Raw genomic sequence first — 23,314 nt, 5'->3', positions numbered from 1 at the left:
GAAATTCTAGTTGCTCTACTGGCTTTATTCATGATTGATTAGTTAATAAATTTTAGTCCTACACGTCTTGGAGCCTTCTTAAATAAAACTCAATTAAAAGTGGCTATATATAAGGCTTCTTATTCTTACCTTAGCTGTATTCCTTAAGCACATTCAATATCAGACTTGTGTAGTTTTATGACCAAATAACCCTATGGCAGTAGGTTATACAGTTTTCACTGCAGGCATAGTTTGAAAAAGATGAGGTTGCACAGTAGGGGTGTGCGAAGCGGGCTGTATTCAATTTGGATTTGGTCCGATTCGGGGGGCAGTGATTCAGTTTGTTGATTCGATTCAGCCGAATCTAAAGATTCAATTCGGATTCGGAAAATCAGCAATTTGGCCATAGACACAGCTTTTAATGTTTTTTTTCCTACATACCTTGAGGTACCAGGCGCAGCTCGTGAATGCTGAGATGGTGGGGCGGTGGAGCGTTCCACAGGACCCGCTTCCGGGTTTGCCACCAGGTGCGCAGGGGACCCCTACCCCTGCATCCCCGTGGCTTGGCGATCAGCTGCAGGGAGGACCCCAGGTGTTCCCCTGCTGACCCAGGAGGCACCAGTTGCTGAGCCGGGGGTCAGGGTCCCCCTGGTCCCCTGTGCGCTCTGCGGTGGACCAGAAGTGCTTCTAGTCCATTTTCATCTCCACTGCTGAGTGTGCTGGGGGACCCCCCGCCGGCCTCCAGCGCTTCCGGAGGATGCTCCATCTCCCCCACCATCTCAGCATTCATGAACTGCCTGATACCTTGAGGTATGTAGAAAAAAGCATACAAAACTGTGGCTATGTCTGAATGAATTATCAAATCGAATCAGAGAGATTAATAGGTCTCCTGATTTGATTTCGCCGGATTGAATCAGTGACCGAAGCCCTATTGCACAGGTATAACTAAAAGCCTGGTTTGGCCTGCAGACCATCTAGTACTAGAGATCGATGGATCCAGCTTGATTTGAATATAGGTAGAGTTTTTATGAAACAAGTATTCAGAGGAAAAGATCTTTTTCCTTTTTCCTTTTTTAAAATTTGATAAACTGGGCACATTTTGATGTAAAAATAATTGTAGTACAGTTAGCATCGAATCCCACAACTCCTTTGTCTTTTTTCCCATGCTTTTGTATGGTTGGAAGGAGATTGGTATACACAGCAAGCCTGCCTCATTACTGCCTCCAAGCCAGTGCTTCCCAAACTTCTCCTCAGCATGACCCCATTTCCTCAGCATGGCTCTTCACTCCTCACTCGCAGCACTCCACCTTCTCGATCCCAGTGACCTTCACTCACAGTCTGCAGCCCCCCACTATCCCCGGGTGCCCCAGGGCCAGTGCCCGAGCCCTGGGTGCTGCCTGCAGGAAGCAGCAGCTGCTGAGGCTGGAGCACAGAGCCTAGCTCCCCACTCCTGTCCCCTGTCCTGCAGGTGGCACAGCCAGAGTGGAGCCTGGAAAGGGGGGGAATGCGGGCTTCGGACTTGGGGTTCCCCGCTCTGCTGCCCTTTCCTCGGGCCTCTGCAGCCCAGTAGGTAAGACCTGGTGTGGCAAAGAGCACTGCGCTGCGACCCCATCCACTGATGCCGTGACCCCATTTGAGGTCGTGACTCTCAGTTTTTGGGAACTAGTGCCCCAAGTCCTCCTTAAACTGCTGCTTACTGTGATGCCTGCAAAATAAGCATTCTTTCTGTGCTGAGATTGTAGCCTATTGTGCTGATCACTACAGTTGTATTGTTTCCTTGTGCTCTTCCATCTGTCTTCAGCTCTCTTTTCTCTTGCTTTGGTCTTAGTCCTGGCTGAAAACATTTAGTCTTTTTGTTCTGTGTTTGTATAGCACTAGCACACTTGAGTCTTGATCCATGACTAAGTCTTCTGTATGCTAGGTCCATGACAAGGACTGAGTCTTGGTCCATGACTAGGTCTTCTATATAAAATATGGTAATAAAATAATAGTAATGGCAATTTTACCATTAATTTGAGTGGTACAGGATTAGGCCCTTCTTGACACGGAGACAGACTGAACTAAAATATGAGATTCCTTCTCAGGAGCATTTACTTAATTTTTATTATATATTATAGTTAGATGTAAAAAATGTATGCACACTGTGGGGTTATTCTGAAGAATAAAATTATTTCCATGTAATGTGGTATTCAGGTTTTAGTTAAGCAACTAGTACTGTCTCGTTACATCTTAATTGAAAGATTTATTCAGATCGTTGTGGTTAGCTGCACTGTTGTGGATTTAAATGTTAAGTGATAAATGGAAACAACGCTACACTGAGTCAGGAAAGGCTATCTAATAGAGTTTAGTCATAGGAAGTATTAGGTACTGTATTTTGTGGTATATAAGTTGACACGGTGTGTAAGTCAACCCCATGTTCTTATTTAACGTCTTCACTAGTGGTCTGGAAGAGGGAATAACCAGTGAGGATGGAGATGTGATAGGGTATGGAGTGATTAGATACAAGAGCAGAAATAACAAAATATGATAAACTTGAAAAAAGTGCAAGGTAGTGCATGAGCATACACTGGGATAGGACATTTAAAAAAGCCAGTGCCATTTTGGTTTGTTAGTGCAGAGATCATAAACTTCTCCCCCAACTGTTTTGACTGTACGTGAAAGGTTACTTTTTTGATTCTGATCAACACATTATGGAAAGAACTTTGACAAGCGGAAGGGATATAAGAAGAGAGCGGGGGGAGGAATATATGATGCATGAGGAAGGAATAATAAAATGCTTTTCATCTGTAGATTTAGTACAGTAAGAACTACAATCCAGACTTCTTGACTCTTAGTCCAGTGCACTATCTATTTGGACCATTGATGGAGTTAAATAGGTATATTGCAACTAAACAGTAACAAAAGGGAAATGTAATAACATCACTCAAATATCTGTAGATTTCTTTCTAGTCCTATCTCACATTTTCAAAGCAGCTGTTACTAGTATATCTTAATGCTGAGGAGGGAGAGGAATTATTTAGTTTACAGCACTGATATGACTTGCAAGTAGTGGCATGAAAGTTGCACATCTTGGACTGAGTGTCAGGGGAACTTTATAACCTGACAGGGAGAGAAGTATTAGGCTGTAACAGTCTTCCCCATTGCCTCAAATTCTTAAATTACGTTGGACAAAACAGGAGAAAACCACTGCCTACAGCATCCTTTGCACTGACAGTGTTGTTATTCTGATAGGTCTCTTCCATCTCCAATATCTCTAATTCCATGAGAAATGAGGTTCAAATCTCTGATGCTTTTCTGTTTAATCAAGAGACCCTCTTATAGATTATATTGTAATGATTGTATAAGTACTTTATTGACTTTTAAAGAGTCAAGTGTTTAGGCTGACTGCTGTTATCCTATACACAACTATAGGTCACTGTAGAGTCTGATGCTTACTGAAAAGTGCTGTTATACTTCTAATTTAGCATTTACACACTGCTCTATCACTACCACCAAGCATGCGTGAAGTGCACGCTGAAAGAAAATTAACACATAGATGCTAAAATGTTGCAGAGTACTAGCTTTTTTAAAAAACTAGTTTGAACTTTCTGTGTTTCACCCTTCAGGTAACTGAGGCTCCTGGTGCATCTAAATGCATTGGTCCTGGCTGTTTTAATGTGGCTCAGCCTGATTCTGTGTATTGCAGTAGTGACTGCATTCTTAAGCACGCTGCAGCCACCATGAAATTTCTCAGTGCAGGCAAAGATGCAAAACCAAAAGAGAAGATCAAACCAAAATCTGAAAAATCAACTGTACCAAAACCTCAGCCACAGGTAAGTGTGTGCCTGTGCATGATATAATGAAAAACTTTGGGGCAGCCATTGTCCTGAAGCATGGTGACTTGATTCTGTATGTTTCTGCACAGTTTTTAGTAGTTTTTAATTTAGAGATGGTTGCAAGATATTATATTGGAGAGGAACTCTTTCCTTCCATATTTTTGCTATTTTCTGTCTCGAAATAACATTTTAATTGGATTTATTTTAATAACATGAAGACAACAGGAAAGTGAGAGCTTTTAAAATGTCCTCCTATTTAAATGCCCTGTAAACACTATCAACAGCTTTTTCTTAAATAATTTTGTGGATTTTTTTTATTAGAACTAAGTTACGGATTTAGAGTTCTAGATTAATGTAGTGGGGTTGTGGGAGGTAGGAGCTACGTAGGTAGAGGGTTTGTCTACTGTAACTAAATAAAAGCTAACTTCTAGAGACCTTTTAAAGCCATACTTTAGTTGTCTGTTTCTGTAATCTACTTTAAAATGGCAGGTATAGTTGGGTATGGACATGTCCACATAATTAATGCTAAGTACAGTTCAGTATCAACTTCTTGGCAGGATCTCTGTATAACTTAGGTTACCTAACACTTTCTCCTGCTAAGTTAATGCCTTATCCTAGCTTTAGAGACCTGAATCTGAATCTTGATTTGTATACTCTCAAATGTATTTACTGTATATATAAAAAATAATTGTTTCATAATACATGTGTCCTTTTTGGGATTACAAGTATTACTAATGAAGGTTTTACTACTTATATAGGCAGGTATTAAACCTGTATCCTCCCAGAAGAGACAGATTCCTGAGAAAAGAGAGATGAACATGAAGAAGGCAGTGGTGACAACCCCCAAGACTGAGGCGAACACTCAGCCAGTTGCTAAAGAGCCAGCCTCAGAAAACAGCACACCGTCCTGGGCAAGCGATCATAATTACAATGCAGTAAAGCCAGAAAAGACTGCTGCCATTTCATCTTCACTGTTGTTCAAATGTATGTATCGTATAGGGATATTCCTGAGTAATCATTTAATTTTATTTCAGTACCCACCCATTCTTGCCTCTGCAAGATTAGGAAGCTTAGTACCTTCTTACTATGACTCTAAATTTTTTCTCTCCACCTTCAAAGATTCCACACATGCACATCAGAAAATTTGAAGGTTTGCTGGCATCATTTGTAAGTTATGTTATTTGACTAGGGTTTACCAACCTGTACACAACTGATTTCTGGACCAGCTGCCGAGCCACTCTGTGCTTTCCAAAACCTATACCTATTTCTGTTCTCGGAGGTAAGTATTGGTAGGAGCTAAAATTCAGAAGATTCTAAATTGTACAAGGCACACCTGTTTTAGCATTTCATTGTACTAACAACTTTTTTCACAATTTAATTTAGCTTTGGCACATCTCAGGTTTTATATTTGCATTGCCGGTGTAAAGACTGAACTCTTCAACATAGTTTTCAATGGAACTTATATTTTAGAAACAACTTTCAGCTTTCAGATAGATGAGAAGTGGTCTTCCTATCTTTTTGTTCACTTAATGCTATACTTTAAGTGGGACTAGTACTCTTTATTTTCCTTCTGTGTGCTCATCTCGCACATTTTTCACACGCACAGAAACATATAAAAGGAAATAAGGCAGAGGTATCGTAGTGCATATTATAATTTTGTAGGGTTTGTGTTAGTGTCCTGAAACTCTTGTTAGCTCACTTAAAGGTAAGTAAATATTATTTTGTAATCTGAACAAGACTTTTGTGCTATTAGCATGTTTTTTGATTGACTCCAACTAAAGAGTGTTGTTATGTGAAATCTTTCATTTCACATTTACAGAGCACCTGATAAATAGGTGCCTAATGAAATTATCTCACTTGGAAATTTAATGAATACAAATATTCCTTTTTCCCAGCTTTCATTAGCTATATTTTTAGCAGGATTTAATTTTTAATTTTGAACTTTTAAATTATCTATTAAGAGACACAAATTTAAGACAAGTGTGCTATATAGCTTGAATTTTTAAACATCAAAGGGACCCCTTTTTAAGTTGTTCTATTTTAGTAGCATTTATAATGCTTTAAATTCAAATTTATGTATCAAGACTGCTACTTTTGAACTCTTTCAAATTATAATTTTTTTTAATTTTGCCTAACCCCTATATTTTACTTCATTTCTTTGAGAAATACAGCTAGAATAGACAATTATAGTTATCTGTTGATCCTTTTGTCCCTACTTAAATGAATAAGTCTGGCGTTGTTTCAGCAGACACTTAATTATTTATTTGATTGATTTAATGCTTGTTTTGTATAAACTTTCATTTTAAATTTCCATTTTAGGTTTTAAATATTTTGCAGAAATGTTTTGTTTTTTTTTTTTCTTTAAGTAAATAGCATCAGCAGTAAAGGGGGCCCTGCTTAAACTTGTATGGCTTTTTTCCATACCAGTCTAGGATAATCACAATTCATAATCTCTTAGGATTAGTACAGTTACACCACTATAACTGTGCTGATATTTATATAGCTGGTTCCTATGAAAGAAAGGGCATCTTTATACGAGGATGCACGGTCCATACTAGTGGTAGAACATTTAATTATTTCAATAGAAAATAACTGAAGTAATTAAGTAGGTACAAAATCTGTGTAGATCAGGCCTTTTTATGAAAACAAGGCAATTCAGTATGTATTGGATGAAGAGTTCACTTAATGAGCAGAGAAGCAGGATCTTCAGATTGCTGTAATTAAGGTAAGTTCTAAAAACGTTTTGGATTCAGTTGTACCATTACAAAACTACCAAATACAATTATTTTTGGTGAAAAAATCGTCCTACTTTATTGATCAATAACCATAATCAAAGGTTTAAGTCAGGGCTGTCCAGCTTCTGTTTGATGGGAGGCTGCATGTTGCATAGGCCACCGACCAACGGGCCATGTCCCATGTGGGCTGCATGTAGCAGCTGCCCTCTTCTGTCCCTCTGTTGTACCCGCCATGCAAGGAGCCTCACTCCCTAGCCACCCACCCTGTTACACATGCTGTACAGGTAGCCCAGCCCCTCTTCCTGGGTCCCTTCCCTGGGACGTGGTCAGAAAGCAAAAAATGAAGTGGGGAGGGGAGGGGAGACGGTGCCTGGAGACCCCAGCTCACCGTGCAGTGGGAGCCATGGTGTGGGGAGTGGTGCCTGGGTAGCAGCCTGAGCGGCTGTATTCAGCTCACAGGCTGCCAGCTGGACAGCCCTGATTTAAGTGGTCCATAGAATTTCCTAAGAAATTAATATTACAATATCTGGGGAGGGGGAAAAAAAAACCCAGCTGAGATATCTTTATGTAGGGGAGCTTTTACAGGTAGGAGGAGAGCCCTACAGATTTGTAGCCTGTTCAGTACATGTAATTTGGACTAAACAAAAAAATAATTTACCTAAATAATCAGTCTCTATTCAACAACATAAGACCTAATTTTTTGCAAATCCTTATTCATGCAAGTAATTTATTGCACATTAAGTTCCCTAGACATCAAATGAGGCACCTCATTTGCTTGGGTTTGCAGAATTATTCTTTTAGAATGTTCTTTCAGTGCTGCATTACGTATACCTAAAATGCCGTCGAACTTCCTACAAAATATTGTTACCCTAATTGGAAGTAAGACATTAGTGTATTTATTGGCAATGGTAATTGTATTGGGTGGCAGGAAAGAGTGAGTCAGACCAGTTTAGGCATTTTCCTAAATGTTCTGAGAACCTGGATTGTAGGGGCATTTGATACTTGCATGATTAAAACAAAAAAAATATTTTTTTCTCCTGATCTAATTGTGTATATAACAACGCTAGTAATGTGGTTATTTAAGGCATATAACATGCAGCTTTGTAGGAGTATTTTCATTTCCCTTCTACTCTAGCACCACCCACTGATGTTTCTAAATTCTCATGGATTCTAAGATTCACAATGGCTTAAGGTCCAATTAGTCAGTATTTTTATGCAACAAAACATACAACCTGAAATTGGTTCACACTGTGTAACATCTTGGTGTCATTGGAAATCATTGGGTTTGTTGGGCAGCTGTGCTGTTTAACCTGGAAAGCATCATGCACATGTAGTGCTAAATGAATAATAAAAGGCTTTAAAGATACAGGCAGTACTCATGCTCTCCAGCTCAGAAGAGTTATGCATACACATCATTTTTTTCAGCTATTTAGCCATTTACCTTAGATGATCAGTATTTTAGAGTAACCAGTATACAGCATACGTGCCCGCTGAATTTTAACTTTTAAAAAAAATGCTATAAAAATAAGGGTTGCTGAGACGGTGGGAGTTAAAGCCTGGGCATTCAAAAATTCAGTTTCACACTGAGAAACATAATAGTATTTTAAAGCTTCTGCCAAGGGGTGTTTTATTCCCATAATACTAGCCTTTATATAGATAGATGTTAGTCACAAAGCTTCAGGGCATGTCAAAACAGAAGTAAAATGAGGATCAAATAGCAAAAGACGGGAAAACATATATCCAATGAGGAACTATTCAAGCAGGAAAATTGCAGCTTCAGATAATGTGATTTCTAAAATGTCCTGATTTACATTTTCTGGTAATTTTAAGAATCGTCTACCCCACATTTTTGTAACAACTGTGGAATTCTGATTAACATTTTTAAAAATTAATTTATTGGGAAAGGAAAAGGATTTTTAGATGCATTTAATAGTATGATGCTTCATCCAGAATACTGAAATTGTAGTTCCCATTTTTTTCCAGAAATATGGGGCTACAAAGGCAGATTTGTATCTGCTGCTTTCCTAGCTCTGGAAAAGAGCTCTTGACTTTAAATTTTGTTGTCCATAATAGCATGTCATGCATTTCTTTTGTAAGAATTACAAAAAAGTTTCTTGGAGAAATGGAATATGCAAACTGTCAGTGCATTTCAAGGGAAAAAAAAAACCCCTCTCCCAGGAGGAAGATGGAGTTCCAGATCATATGGCACTGATGCATCTGATTGTCACACAGCTTACCAGTGAATTGTAAATTGTGTGTGTGTATACACATATATATTTTAAAGCATGATCTGCCCCTTGTTTGCTGAGTGAGTGTGTTTGAAAACTTGTGCAAAACAGATTATCACAAAAAAAATGCACTGCAGTCAGCAATTGGAAAAATGAAGAATCCTAAAATTGATGCAGACATCTCAAAAAATGTCTGGGACCAGATTTACTTTTTTTTTTTAAAGGAAAGTCAGCATTGAAAGTTGTGGTTGTGTCAAAGCTCTAGACTATTAACATTTACTTAGGTATACAATCTATTTCTATAACTATCTCACACTAGGGCTGAGTTAATAGGCCTTGGTTTTTTCCCGCCACCTTCAAATAGTATTTTAGGGTTTTTTAAAGCCTGTTGAGACCAATATGAGTTAAGTTAGGAATGCAAGGTAGTATTTTTTTATTTTTTTTAATCTTGCTCATGTAAAATTCAGTCGAGTGGCATTCTAAGGGATTTATAAATCTTCTTACTTTTTTCCATTGAATGTCAGTTAACGTCCATGTTTTTTTGAGAAACTGTCAGTTGAAGATCCAAAGTGAGAGTGGTGCGGAACAGACCTAAAGAATGGCACTGAAGAATAGTAACTTTCTAACACTTTGTCATTTTAGTCAATAACAGGAAGTAGGTTACTTTCAGAAAAGCTAGTCTGTTCTTTTATATTTTTAATCGTACTTAAAAAATCAGGAAGGTAATTGGTCCTTTCATATGACACCAGCTGCTTTATTGGCATTTAGCTTTTTTTGGGAAAAGCTACTGTTTAAGAAGCCTCCTGTGTTTTCATGCAAGTAAAAGAATATATAAGGCAAAGTTGAACAATTTAGTTATAGGAATATGGGTGGTTTTTAAACCACTTGGTGATGCTAAGGCTCATTAGCAGTGTGTCAGCATGCACCTATCTAAAGCCCTTCAATACAGGTTCTCTGACAGAAGAATGTTTGGAAAATAAAACAGTTTTTTGCTATTTTTACTCGAGTGGAAATTGGCAGCAAATCTTTCACCAGTTTGAAGCTGGAAGATGAGTCGGCAGAAGGAGAAAGCAAAAAGGTAAAGGTCTGCAGTATCCTCATTTTAAAGAACTGGATCAGACTGAGCATACACAGGCAGTTCTTTAACTTCCTCGTGTACACTTGGCAGGTGGCTTCCTTAGATGGCAAAAGATATTTGAGCTGATGTATTTACTCACCAGCTAAAATTTACTAGAAACAGAAATTACATAGTCACCAATAGCTACGTTTTACAAGTGGTAGAAATAAGTAGAATGTACAGTATGTAGCACAGAGGTCTGTCTTCAGGTGAAATTTACACGCATGAAATCTAATCCATTTCATTCCTATTACTAAAGTTGTGATCCAAGTCACCTGAGTAGAAAGCTGTTTTGTCTATGTGATAAAAGTCCCTAGCAGAAAACTGATAAATACTAACTTAGTTGCAACCACTAATATCATATGAGTTTTTAGCCTTTAAATGGAATATTCCATTTGATGCTGGCAATTCAGACACATTATTATTGAATTAGACTTTAAAGTAGAAGCTTTTTGTTTAAAGTGATTCTAACAATTTAAATTTTGTCAAACCCCTTTCCTCTGGTTCTGCAGCAGTTGATTAAGGGGCAGACAACTTCAGCATGCTACCTACTGGGAAGCAGGGAGGCCAAATCTGTAAAAACTCTGTTCCTGATTGTATAAGTCTCCTCCAAGCTATCCTCTACCATTTTTTTTCAGCTACGCCTACAGCTCAGGTTAATGACTTGCTTTGTCTAGTTATGAACCTTATTTGCAGGCTGAAAAGTGCTTATACAGGTTGCTTTCAGAGGATTCCAGATGCAAAGGGCCTTTGGGTTGCTTGTGTTCCTACACAGCTATAACAAAACGAAGAGCCCTTATCAAGGGAAAGTCTGAGATGGAAGCCCAGAACCCCAAAAAGTGTGACGCACGTTTGAAAGATGTATGTTTTAGTGTCATTCCATTGTGGTTTAATTGCTTTTTCTAACCATAGAAAGGAAGTGGTATGTTTTTTTGGTGGGGAGAGAAAGCAAAATATATTTTCTTATACATATAATGTAAAAACTGAGCAACTAATGGAAGAAAGTAGTAGTGGAATGAGGGAGTTACAGAACAAGAGAATAACCAGGGAAAGAAAATGTAAACTTGTAATAACCCGGCAGAGACTAGAGTAAAACACTATAAACAAGCAAACGTGTACCAGTTTAAGGACAGTCAAGGGTCTCCTTTCTTTAACTTAAATTAAATTTTAAGAATTGCAATTAAACTAGTGCAGAAGTTGATGTAGTTGCTTCTATTTTTGTTCAGCTGAACCATTAAATACAAGTCAAAACCTAACCAAAAAGGCTGCTGTTAAACCTAAATAAGTGTGTCTACGCATGGTTTGCACTGCTGCAGATTAAACAGGTGGAAGGAAGTTTATGTGTAGATGCTCTTATTTTGGTTTGAGTGCTTTTCAGCTATCCTGTTGAACCCTGCTGTCATAACTAGGCTTGCTCATTTGAAGCTACATGTAATTACACTACATTTTGTAATGTAAACATGCCCTATGAGTAAGCAGCAGCCTTGAGTAAGTAGGTCCTGAACAACAGAAGGCAGAGTATGTCCAAATTGCATATGGCACATCACTATTACTTATGTAAGGCTAGACATCTGCCGTTAGCTGTAGGTAGGAAAACTTACAAGGAGGGTGCATAAGGGCTGTCTCACAGCCAGAGTACCCAAGAGGATTTTGTCAGAACTTCTACAGAGGACCAACAGGAGCTTGGGCACCTTTGGAAAGCAAGCAATATGAATCGCCCTTTCAAGCAGCTAGCACACTGGTACCTCCTGCGCAATGAAAGATCAGCACTCCTAATCACAATGTGTTTGGCTCCTGTGTGAGGAGCCGCCACAAAAGGATAGGAGGGTGCAAACAAGTTTTAGATGCAAATTAGCCTTTAGGGGCAGTTCTTTTAGCTTTGTCACTACCAAAAACAATGCAAGTTGATTAAAAGCCTCCCCACCTTATATTGCTGTTTGCATTCTTTTACTAATACGTTAGTTTTGTCAACTTGTTCACTTGGTTGAATAACCAGTGGTACATCCTTCCCTCTGTCCCCAAATGAAAAGGGTTTTAGGAGGGTCTTTTGCATATAACCACAGCTGGATACTGGGTGTCGGTGCTTCACTATGCATGATGCGTGCAGGGTTTGGGAGCTGCGTATGGCCTGCTGTGTCCCCGAATGGAACCATCGCTTCAATCCACAAGCACTTCTGGAGATCTAGGGCCTTTTATACAGTGAGTATTGCCCCCACTTCAGCCAGGGGTGGGTCTACCACTGGCACAGGCCCATAGGTGTAATCTCCTAGTGTAGACAGGATAAATTACTATAGGCTGGTCTCAAGCAGAGGATGGATTCTAACACTGCGGTTAACAGCTTTGCCTGTCTTTGCTAAAACCTCGTTTGTGTCTGCATAGCTACGTTTTTGCCTTTATGTGGGGCATATCATCTACCTTTCAGCATTCCCTAAATCAAAAGCCTGAAGCCAGGTTTGCTAGTTCTCCCATGTATGGGTTATAGAGGCCTTGTGTACAAGGAGCGTCAGTTTAGGGAGGCTTCACCCTGGTCCATAATAGACGCCTAATTCCAGCAAATGAAGAGCCAGAGATTCATTTAACAAAAGGAATTAGGGTTTAAGTTTTCACTGAATCCTGAAGGGGGGAAACTGGCCTATGACCTCAAGTGCACAGTACCCATTAAAAAATGGAAACACACTGAAAGTACCTAAAAGTTACAAAATCATTAAAAAGGTGATTGTAAACAACCAAGAACCATTTTTGAGAGAAGTGGCAGGCAGTCTGGAAAAGCAGACTTCAGGCATGCATGCCAGTAGTTCTTCCAGCTTTTAAAAAAAAAAAAAAAAAGGGAGCGGAGGGCTGTATCTCCCTTTAGAGATTCAGGCGACAAATGTTCAGTGCCACAAGAGGGTGCTTGAGTGGCACCAAATAGGCATGTCTCTCCTACAAGTTTCTGAAGCTCTGAGGTGCCAGACGTGCATCCCAGCAGTGTGACTATGCAGAGGCAACATTCTTGAGGATCCACGCTTCCTGGTAAGTAACTTCACTTTGTGGAGTGTTTTCTAACTGACATCTGCAGCAGCAGCAGCTGACCTCCATATTTTTAGTTTCCAGCTCTACATGAATGCACTGGAAAGTCTCTTTTTAAAAAAAAACATGGCTGAGAATTCAGCAGCAACCATTCCTTTGGGTTTTAATTTTAAAGTATTTTTATTACGATAGTGTTTCCATTCGCCATCCCTGTAGGAGGCTATATGTGCCACATCTGCATAAAAGCCAGTTGGTTTGCCATTACTTCAGATGAGATGTAGGGGTGCTGAGTGACAGAGAATCCTTTTTTGAGGTCCTTTTTGAAGCCTATGTACAATAAACTGATGGAGCTTGCCTTCCCCCTGGTAAAGCAGTTAACAATTTTGGTTTTACTAGACCAGCAGTTGTCAACCTTTTTGGGCTGCAGGCTGGAGTGACCCAGTTCAGGTCAGAGGCGGCTGGGCACCAGGACTCAGCCGATGCTGCCGCCTATTCCTCACAGCAGCAGCATGGGAAGCGTGTTCGCTGCTGATCCAGAGTTCTCCCCACGGTGGCAGGGGAAAGCGACTGTCACTGAAGCCCCGCGCCGCCAAAGCCTCGTGTCTGCAGGACGCATCAGATGGTTCCGTGGGCTGCACCTGGCCTGCAGGCCATAGATTGCCACCCCCTGTACTAGACTTATTACTGCTGAATTCTCAAGAATAAGTGGTCAGGGATGCCTGTTTCATCTTCAACTGACCAAGTTATTGCATCTGTTCCTACTAGATTTGAGATGCCACTACTAAGATTAATGGTAAAGTTCACTCAAACCTAAAATGCCTGCCTCTGGGCAAGGTGTATCATCATATATCTGTTCTCCGTGCAGAATGCGAGTCAACTTTTCAGGTGAAATTCAAGATGCTAGTTACTATGTGAATCCCTGAGTCGTGTTAGAGGCTGCGGTTCCCTCTGATCTGTCATGCCCTCTCTGATCTGCGTTCGTTTGCGACCTTTAAACTAAGGGTGTCAAAACTCATCTGGGGCCCTGGGGCATTCTGGACTGGGGTACTCCTTGTAGGCTGGATCCAGCCCAGGGATGGGGGTGGCACTATGGCAGTAGTGGATCTGGGAGCAGCAAGGGGTGCAGCAACTAGAGGCCCACTGGTGGGGTCTGTTGGTTGCAGCAGAGGTCTGCCAGTGATGGAAACCCAAGCTCACTGCCAATGTCTGGGGCTAGCCCAGGGCTCCAAAGGGCCCCAAGATCCGGAGCTGGCCATACATACCTTCCCGGCCTCCCCCCTCCCCCGCAAGCTTCCAGTGGCCCAGCAGTAGCTCGGCAGGCTCAATAGAGCACCTCTGCTGGCTGTATGTTTGATGCCCCTGCCTTAATTATTCTAATGAGGCTTAAGGGAAGAAGCAAGCACAGAGGATTTCCAGTGCACGTCCTCAAGCACTCACTTCTGTCATAGCCTGCAGCATTCAATTCTGACTCTGTTCAGAAAGTAGAGCTGTAGTCAGCTTGTAGACAAGCTTCTGGTTGTGGTGCCCCTTGCATCATCTCGCCTGGTGAGGGATTTTCAATTTTTGATTTTCAAAGTAGCTGTGCTACTTTAGCATGTGGTAGGTTTGCTCCCACTGTTTGGACACGTTTACTTTCTATACAGTGTATCCAGATCCATGTGACATTAGAACATAGGTAACACTTCTGGATTCAATTTCCAGCACTATTATTACTATTTTTCTTGAATTGCTGTAGCCCCCTGGACTCCATTGCACTAGATGCTGTGCAAACACAAAATGGTCTTTCCCCTGGAGAGCTTACAATCTAAGAATAAGAGACAACAGATGAAGCAGAGGGGGGAACACAAGGAAACAATAAGTCCAAATGAGAGACCATAGTTTCAGCATATCAACAGCAAGTTTTGTTATAAACGTCCTGGAAAACTTATAGAAATAGTACAGCATGATAATCAGCGCTTGGCTTCTATGGCCATGAAAGGATTCTTTGTATTCTTTCAAATAGTGTCTTCCACTAGTTATATCGAAGAATGGTTTTTAATTCAAATCTTATGAAGACCTGCAAAAGCATCTCTCAACATCTGCCTGTGCATGGTAGGCTCTTCACTATAGTACTGGGTGCCTGCTGTGTATCTGTTGCACAGTGGAAAACGGTCAGCATCTACTGTAGAGGAATACTGAAGATTTGATGGAGCTATGATTCAGATTATTTAAAAGCAAAAAATGGCAGAAACACTTCCTGGTAAGCTGAAGCAGACTTCATTTTAAGGTCTCCAAAGCTTGCAGTAGCTACGTAGTCCCACACAGCTTGCTAAATTAAAATCATGAAGATTGTCAAATGATCTACTGAGCAGAGACCATGAAATGCAGAAGTATTTTTTGGGGGGGGGGGGGAGGGGGATTCCTTAAATCAGACTTGCAAGAAAAGTAAGGAGCTCTAGTTTGTGTGTGTCATTGAAAGGGGGGAGGAGGGGTGCAGGGCTGCAAAATACCTGGACCAGGTGCAGCATAGATTTTTAAGAGGTGGTAAGAAAATTGCAGCTAATCGTCTTCCTCCTTCAGTGAGAACGGAGGACTTTGATTTGGCCGAACTTTACACACACTTTGCAAAGTGTCAAATGACAAGACAGGTGCTTGGCAGTGAAAACTGCCTTAATCAAGCCTCAACATTCACATTACAAAACATAAAAATATCAGTGTTGAAACCTGCTAAAAGCAAGAGTGGCCATCTTGGCACATATGCCACACAGCTGCTGTGTGGCATAGGGCAGGTGGGGGAAGAAGCAGGGAACATAGCAACAAGTAGAGCAGGGTGCAGAAAGCAGAGCAGCAGAATAAGTAAGGAACAGATGGCAAAACACATTGGGCAGAGGGATCAGAGTGGCTATGGGGGATCAGGGTGCCTGGCTTACCTTGTGGCAAGCCTGCCAAAAAAGTTTCTACCCTGCCCTTCCTCCCCACTGCCCTGTATTAAGGCGGAGAAGCTTAATTAAAAGCAAAGCTTCCCAGGCACAGTCGCATTGATACCCAATAGGATAAGGTTGATGTTTTACCCTGATCTACAACTTTGAAGAAATTTCCATCAACTGAATTTCTAAATGTTCTTGGTGCTGCTTTAATATTATGACCCTTGTTCCCTTGTGTGAGAGCAGAACGGAGCAAGCTGTGGAGAGGATTCATTTTGGGGTTGCTCAAAGTGATTACCCTAAACCCTACAGCAGGTGTCATTTTTCTGCCTGAGGACTTTGGTTTGGCCTTTCTCTCTTCCCTTCTCTCTGGAAACCAGCAGAGCTCCATCATTTGCTAGAGGTATACCATCTGTAATGCAGCGCTGCCTCCTGGGACCAGCTGGTATCTGTGGGAAACTGTCCTGTGTGCCACAGGAATGAGAGGCTGGGATTCAGGATTTATTGGGGGGAAAGGGGTGGGTAAATTGATTGAGTCAACATCCCCTACTTGAGGCTACCTTTACAAGGACACTGCAGCTTCATGTAGCAAAGAATACCGAGGCCTGTCCACCTATTGAATGGGTTCATCAGCTACAAAAAAAATAATATTTTAGTAACCATCTACAAGCCTCAAGTAGTGTATTATGTTCATGAATGCCCTTTCCACTACTGCAGCTAGTCTGAAATAAAACTCCACATCTGCTGATATGCTGTTCTCAGAGGAGGGTGTACACTTCTGGTAACTGCTCCAGCTATCTGCCTACCACAGTTCAGTGTCTGTTGGGAGACAGCGTAGGGCATATTAGATTGACTACAATTTTTAGTGGCTTTTCATAGTAAGGCGCTTTTAGACCGAGCAAGCAAAATGAGCTGCCTATACACTGAATATGCACAAATTTCATATACATGCTATACCTAAATGCATTGGCAGTGCCCTTATTTTAAATGAGTGTCCAACTTAAAATATTTTCCTTCGGATGGCTTAGTGCAAGGTCCGTTAAATTAGTAAGTATTCAAGAAAAGTATTTTCAAGACAGGGTTAGCTGCATGAGACTGAAATTGGAGCACACACAAGATTCTACTTTAAAAACCTTGTTAACTTCAGGTCCTGTAATAAGTTCTCTCTGGTAGAATTTTTTTACTAGCATGGAGCTTACATAGTTTTAATATGTAGCCTGAACTGCTCTGAATTTATGAGTTTTTTACTAAGTTTAGTACCTTTTTTTCTTTTGCCTGCTGATGAGGCACCACTTCAACAGAAACCTTTCCGACTTTAGAACTGACGATAGCCGCTACGTCGTTCTTCCTGGACACTAGTGCTTCTGCAACCCTGGAAACCGGTCTGTGTTTGCACTTGTGATCTTTGTTCCTTTGATCGTAGGGCCCTTCTTAGAGGACACCTATTTTTGTAGTGTGGGAAAGATTTGTGAGATCGATACATTTTTTTTACATACATACACTACATGTGAAACACTCACAATGTTGCATTGGTCGAACAGTTTCACAAGCTTATATGTTGATTTGGTAATCAGAGCAACTTGATAAAATGCGCTTTTTAGAAGTAGGGCCTAAGCCAGCACAATACATAGAGAGCCTGCAAGAAGCTGCCCTAAACAGCTTGATGCTAAACGAAATATGGGAGTCATATTGAATGTAGTGTTCATGTTTCCCACACTCGTGCAAATGAGCAAATATTTAGCTGCATTCACTTTATATAGTAATGCTATAACCTTTATGTACTTAATTACTTCAACAGCAATGAAAAAGCCCGTATGTAACTAGGATAAATATAAAAACAGATTGATTATGTTTAGCCATATTGAACTCTGATTTAAAAGTGTGTGTGTATATAATGTTAATTTAGGTGAGCTTGTCTTGCATATGGTAAAATTAATTTTTATCTATACCAGAAACCAATATGTAGATGAACACTCCTAAATTTGCTGAAACACTTTTCCCTTTGTGTTAAATTTGGTGAAAACATTTGCTGTAGGCTAACTTTTTTGTTTAATTATCTGCTGGGGTTAGTGTTCTAAGAATTTTAAATGCATACTCGTATTTTAAATGTAAGATAACATTAGCTTATCTACTATTCAGCATTTAAGTTTTAGTCCACTAAATAAGTCTTGAAGACCGAGTGCTTAAAGTAGAAGAGATGCATTTTTGCAGCTTATGTTGCAGCTCTATGCAAAATCATGATTTTACCTTCAAAATAATATTTAAGTGTCGTTTTTTAAAAATAATAGCAGAAAGTAAACCTTCCAGAATTAGTTTAAATAGTGTGAAAATGGAATAAAAACTAAAGGAAAAATATTAGTAGCTTTGAGTTTGTGTATATTAACACTATTCTGCATTTAAAGATCTCACGTTGAGAGACAAAAAGATAAATATTCAGATTTTTCACTTAGTTTTTTTGTAGCTGTTGTAGCGAGATACGTTGTACAGTAACATCATACATTACATCCCGATCCCTAAAAATTGTAGACTTAAGATTATTTTAATATGGATTGAATAATTATTTATGCTTTGTTCAGTAGCTGGTGATCTTATAGAAAGCTTTCATTCTTTTTCAAGTCCAAAGAGAGATCATTTCAGAGCTGTTGGCCTATTACTGTTGTGAAATACCTGGACCAGAGTAAAAATTGCACATTTCTAAGTTATATGATGAAGCTTAGCACATCTCATGTCCTTCCTAAAAGTGTTTTATATAGTTTAATTTATAGTGCCTGCCAGATGAGACTAACTTTTTCAAAGCTGCTGTTATGCTGCTTATCATTAAGTGTTGGTAAATATATTATAACTACTAGGTCAAAAGGACACTTCTTAAGGAAAAATAGTGACCAAATAGAAGGATGTGAAAGCTTGAGCTTTAGGAGTCATTAATATCTAAAATAGTTTGTATTCCCTTCAGGAGACATCAAACTAATGGCTTAGGCTTCAGTGAGTTTCTGCGATGCAACAAATGCCCTAAATAAGGAAGTGAAGCACAAAATTTATAAAAATCTAAGCTAAACATGAGAAAAATATCTAAAATATTTGTCTGTAGATAGAAGACAACATTTTTTACTCCCCTCACCCTAAGCTTTCATTAATGCCAGAATGCAGGGGCTGATATTTACCTCACTTTTCCCCTCATTCTTTTTATTTTTTCTCTTATGTTGGGTTCATTAGTTAACTTTCTCCCCGTAGTATGGGAAGCTTGTTTAAATGCAATAGCACAAGAATACCTATAGGACTTTGGGTATGTTTAGAAAAGAAGTAGTGAAAGCTCCTTTTTGAAGATGGAAAGCTAAAACATTTGTAGGGAGCAAGGCTGTTGGGAGAACAGGGGATAGACTTGGGTGCTTTACAAGGCATTTTCCACATCTTAACTTCTCAGTTTCTAATTGCATCTCTTGCCCATGAAGATCTAGCGGCTGTGCTATTCTAAATGAGTGGAAGATTCACAAGTCCCTTCATTTACTGACTAAGCCTACGGCTCCATCTACCTATTACACTTTAGATGTGACTAACCAGTTAATCGCATCTTAATTTGTCACCTGGCCACATATTCATACAATTAATGGTGTGATAAAAAAAGTAACTGGCCACAAAGTTATTCTACATAATATGTGTAATAAGATAACTGTAGCTTGTTCCTATCATGCCATTAATTGAACATATGGCCAGAGGCTTAATATATATCCCCATGAGATACTAGCTGCACCAGGATTTTCACAATAACTCTCAGAATGTCAGTTGATTTGAATGTGAACTACTACACACCTTGGAAGGAATAAGATATGCTTCTGGCTATGTTGTAGTAACATACAAGAACCCTCTGGGTCATTAGGATTTATTCTAGTTTTAAATATTCTGTGTAATACTTAAAAATGCAGCAGATACAAGCCAGCATCTCTTCAAACTAGCCATTGATTTTATTTCTGCAATTCTAATGCACTGTTCAAGAATTGCCAGGTCATTCACCATTACCCCATCAGTGATAGAACCACCAGTCAAATTCACCAAAGATCTTGGCACCGAAGAGTCCACAATCTACCCTGTCTGTTTTGAAATCCCAAATGTGCCTTGCTGCCCTTACTGTAATGACTCACAGAAACTTCTGTGCTTGTGCCCTGGCTGTTGGAATGAAGAAAAAATGCAGATTTGAAATGAGTCAGAAAAGCAACAATCACCGAAGATGGCTGACCGTGAGGTTTCTTTAAACATCAATAACAGGGCTCTTGGTTATATTTGTTTCCTGTTCCCAAAGCTGTTATCTGGGCTGTCTGCCTCCACTGGTTCAAAGAAATCTGATTTGGCCAAACCAAGAGGGTAGGAAACACCTCTTGTCCAATTTGTAGCCTGCTTAGCTAGTCTGCTGACGTGCCATAAAGCTGGGTCTTGTACAGAATCCTAAGATGCAGTCAGACTTTACTGATGAAGATATGAGTATTGCTAACTCCAAAATAAATGTATTCAGGATCCCAGAAAGCTCATCAGCTCAGACTGCTGGGCCTTTCCTTTCTCCATTTTCCCACAGTTTTTTCATCAATTCAGTAGTTCCTCATTATTGAAAGTGCTGTTCTGGTGCATAGAAGTAGAACAGCACTATATAGTGAGCTACTCTTTTGGACGACAACATCATCATTCAGGTTTACTCAGTGGAGAAATTCAGACACCTCACCTACTCCGCTGATTTGACACCTCACCTGCTCCATTGATTTTTATCCTACTTAAGATGTAAAAGGTATCACCCCATGGAATTCAGGAAGGAGTCCACATGGAATCTAATTTTAGCTTGAATGAAGGTAACTGATTGGACGTTGTGGATCAGGAAATTTATCTTTTAGGCCTACAACAGTTCCCTTGGCATAGTTGAAATTTAGCCTCGGATATTCAACTGTAATAAGTCAATTGGTTCTTCATAACATCAGCTACCCTAATTGTGATAAAACTTTGGTAATTTTAATGAGAACATGTTTATCTGAAGATGATAATTTATCTTGTTTATCATAGCTTTGACAAAATTTCTGAAGCCACTGCAGTGGATATGAAGGGTGAAGAGAAAACACTTGGATTTGGTCTCCTTGATAAGTTACCATGAGGTAGCTCTGGCAGGGTCCCAGAAAGTATGCCAAATCATCTTGTTAACCTGATTTGTTAGAATAGCTTACATTTTGAAAATCTAATTGAAAATATTCATCAGACTAGAAGGATCCATGTTAATCAGTTCATAGTTATTTTCAAGTGAGAGGGGAAGCTTATAACCATTTCCCTAAGAGATATCTCAATAGATGCAAGATGATGTTTGGAAATTAGAAGTTTTCCTTGAAAGTTAAATTCCTGTTTCTGATGCCCCAGGGTGAAAGTGTCCTTAACTGTTTTTGCTGATTTTTACTGTTCTTCCCATTTTGAGTCATTCCCTGGCTGTTCCAGGGATTGGAGGAGCAAAAGCCTGGATCGTCTTGCACTTTTTTCTCAATCTCAGTATTGGTGTAACACTGAAATTAGCAATCGGAAAACTTCTGATTTCCGTAATCAAGTAAACAAGTGTTCTAACACCTAGATTGTAGAACTTCATTTAACAGAATACGTTCAAGTTTTACTTGAAATGCAAGATATGGACCCGCTCTATATACCTGCTAGGCTTATGATGTTATACACATTTCCTGTAAAAGGTTTATTTTGTTCTATTAGTGGGGGGATAAAATGACTGATTTAAACTCCAAATCTGTGCTTTGGGAGTGGGAGAGATTTGAGATCAACAATATTCTTACTTCACTGATTTGTTGTTTCATTTGCTGAAATGCATGCTTGTTAATGTATGTGTTTTCAGAAGCCTGGCTGGAATTTGAATTGAAAATGTTTTAATTTATAAATTGCTAGAGATGTCAGATTATTTTTACTTTTCTTCTAATTTTCTTTACAGTCGAAAATTAAAATGTGAAAGTTCGTTGTTGCAAATGCCAGATAACTTGATTTTTGTAACCTGTAAATTTTTTTTAGATAACACTTACCTTGTTATAGTTTAGTCAAACTGTTGGATTTGAGTCATGACTGAATTTGTTCTTTCAAACTTGCAAAATATAGTTAATAACTAGATGTTATGTAAATGGCATTACTTTTTTTCAAATCAGATTAGTTTTTTGTGGGACACGAAACTTTCAGAAAAACACACTGGTGTGAAGTTTTTGCACTTGTTCTTTGCATTGAATATTAATTCTTGACAATGAACTCCATGCCTGGAATCTTTGAAGGTGGAAGTAATTTTTAACATGGTTACTATATATTCTGACTGTCTTCATAAATTTCCCATGCAAAGCTTCTTTTCGCGTGGTCTGTCTCCTCAATAAGCTTTTCTTTGTATACAATTAGGTTATGTCCGGTTTTTAACCAGAGTTTATTCCAAAGCAAATTTAAATGTATTGGTACACATTTATTTGTATCTTCAGTGGAGGTGGTAGAATTCTAAGCACATGAAAGATTTTATGGCACAAACTGAAGTGGCTGCCTGCTCAAAACTTTGCTGTTTTGGAGGCATCATTTTCTAGACTGTTCTTTCAGAATTGATAACTGGTATTCTTTTATAAGGAAGTGTATAGCTAATCAAATGTTACATGCAATCACCAGTTTTTAATGTAAGGTAAGGGAATACACCAAGTATATTAAGTACTTCAGATATTTATTAAGATCCTTTTCATATTCCTGCAGTAAGGTACTTTGTCACCTTTTTATTGTGTTGTGTTTAACAGCTCAGAAGGAAGAGAAGAAGAGTGAAGAGAAAGCTGGAGAATCTGGAACAGCATCAAAGAAAATGGTGACTTCATCTGACAAACCAACGTCTTCCATGTCTAAAACTTTTCCTCCAAAGAAGCCCTCATCCTTTGCTGGTAGCTCACTACCTAAGCATCCAATTAAACACTCTGCTGCAGGATTCAAAGGTGTTATCCCCAAGAAATCTTGGTCTTCATCAGGCAGTGTTTCCTCTCCAAAACAGTCATCAGTTCCCCATGCTTCATCAATTTCCAGAAAATCAGCTGCGTCTTCCAGCTTTGCTGGAGGCCTGAGAAATCCCACAATATCTTCTGCTTCTGTTTCCAATGCATTTGCAACTGCACAAGCAAAAGCAGCAGCCAACACAATTCAGTCACAACCCAACTCTCAAATTCGACAAAATATTCGACGGTCTCTCAAAGAGATTTTATGGAAAAGGTGGGAATTCAAAACACGTACTTTGAAACAACATGTTTATACTTTACTGCTTTTAATAGTGATAGTGAGGTATTGACTTCATTTTTAACTAATCTCTTTGACTTTAAATCCACTGAAGCCTATTAAAGCTTGGTAGTATTAGAGATTTGGATGGTAAAATTCCCAGTGCGTAGACTAAAAATTGCATATTGAAAATCTTCAGATGTAATAAGGCAATTGTTTGAAGTCTCAAACTATAACAGTTCTTTTAAGGCTGAATCAGGAGAGGGAGTGCTGGTGGGGTAGGAAACAT

At 39.4% G+C, this 23,314-nt stretch overlaps 1 protein-coding gene across 3 annotated transcripts in view; it reads left to right on the top strand.

Annotated features, from left to right (window-relative positions):
* Window positions 1-23,314, top strand: part of DIDO1 (death inducer-obliterator 1) — a 73,171-nt gene that overhangs the window by 26,466 nt on the left and 23,391 nt on the right. For all 3 annotated transcript variants that reach the window (XM_090064568.1, XM_090064570.1, XM_090064569.1), the window contains 3 exons: window positions 3,585-3,791; window positions 4,553-4,778; window positions 22,563-23,022. In XM_090064568.1, coding sequence (XP_089920694.1) covers window positions 3,585-3,791; window positions 4,553-4,778; window positions 22,563-23,022 — 893 coding nt within the window. The remainder of the gene's footprint in view (window positions 1-3,584; window positions 3,792-4,552; window positions 4,779-22,562; window positions 23,023-23,314) is intronic.

The sequence above is a fragment of the Crocodylus siamensis genome, chromosome 10, assembly GCF_052110815.1.
Source record: "Crocodylus siamensis isolate JL-2025a chromosome 10, ASM5211081v1, whole genome shotgun sequence".
In the NCBI taxonomy this organism is placed as follows: Eukaryota; Metazoa; Chordata; order Crocodylia; family Crocodylidae; genus Crocodylus; species Crocodylus siamensis.
This window is presented reverse-complemented; position numbering and strand designations above follow the sequence as displayed.